The following is a 315-nucleotide window of genomic DNA, read 5'->3' on the forward strand; positions in this document are numbered from 1 at the left end:
GTAAATATTAACACCACATACCTTATCGGACCAGGATTGGCTACTGCAGAGGCCGTGAGCACCAGCTCCTCCCCCTCCGCCACCTGTACCGTTCCAGGTGGTGTCTGCACCCACACTGGACCATCTGGGGATATAGATTACCATTAATATGCAATATAGAACGGTCGTGTTCAATGTTACGTGGTCCGTAAGGCACTAGACACGCGTGGGCATAATGGAAATGAATATGAATATGGGAGTAAAATGAGTTGCGATATTTGCAGTGTTGGTAAAGGTGAGAGTGGTAGGAGGGGGGATGGGGAGAGCGAGGGAAAT

At 49.2% G+C, this 315-nt stretch overlaps 1 protein-coding gene across 1 annotated transcript in view; it reads right to left on the reverse strand.

Annotated features, from left to right (window-relative positions):
- Window positions 1–315, reverse strand: part of LOC119590499 (synaptogenesis protein syg-2-like) — a 72,102-nt gene that overhangs the window by 25,314 nt on the left and 46,473 nt on the right. The window contains exon 3 of the mRNA XM_037939149.1: window positions 22–124. Within this exon, the coding sequence (XP_037795077.1) occupies window positions 22–124 (103 nt within the window). The remainder of the gene's footprint in view (window positions 1–21; window positions 125–315) is intronic.

This window comes from Penaeus monodon, chromosome 27, assembly GCF_015228065.2.
Source record: "Penaeus monodon isolate SGIC_2016 chromosome 27, NSTDA_Pmon_1, whole genome shotgun sequence".
In the NCBI taxonomy this organism is placed as follows: Eukaryota; Metazoa; Arthropoda; class Malacostraca; order Decapoda; family Penaeidae; genus Penaeus; species Penaeus monodon.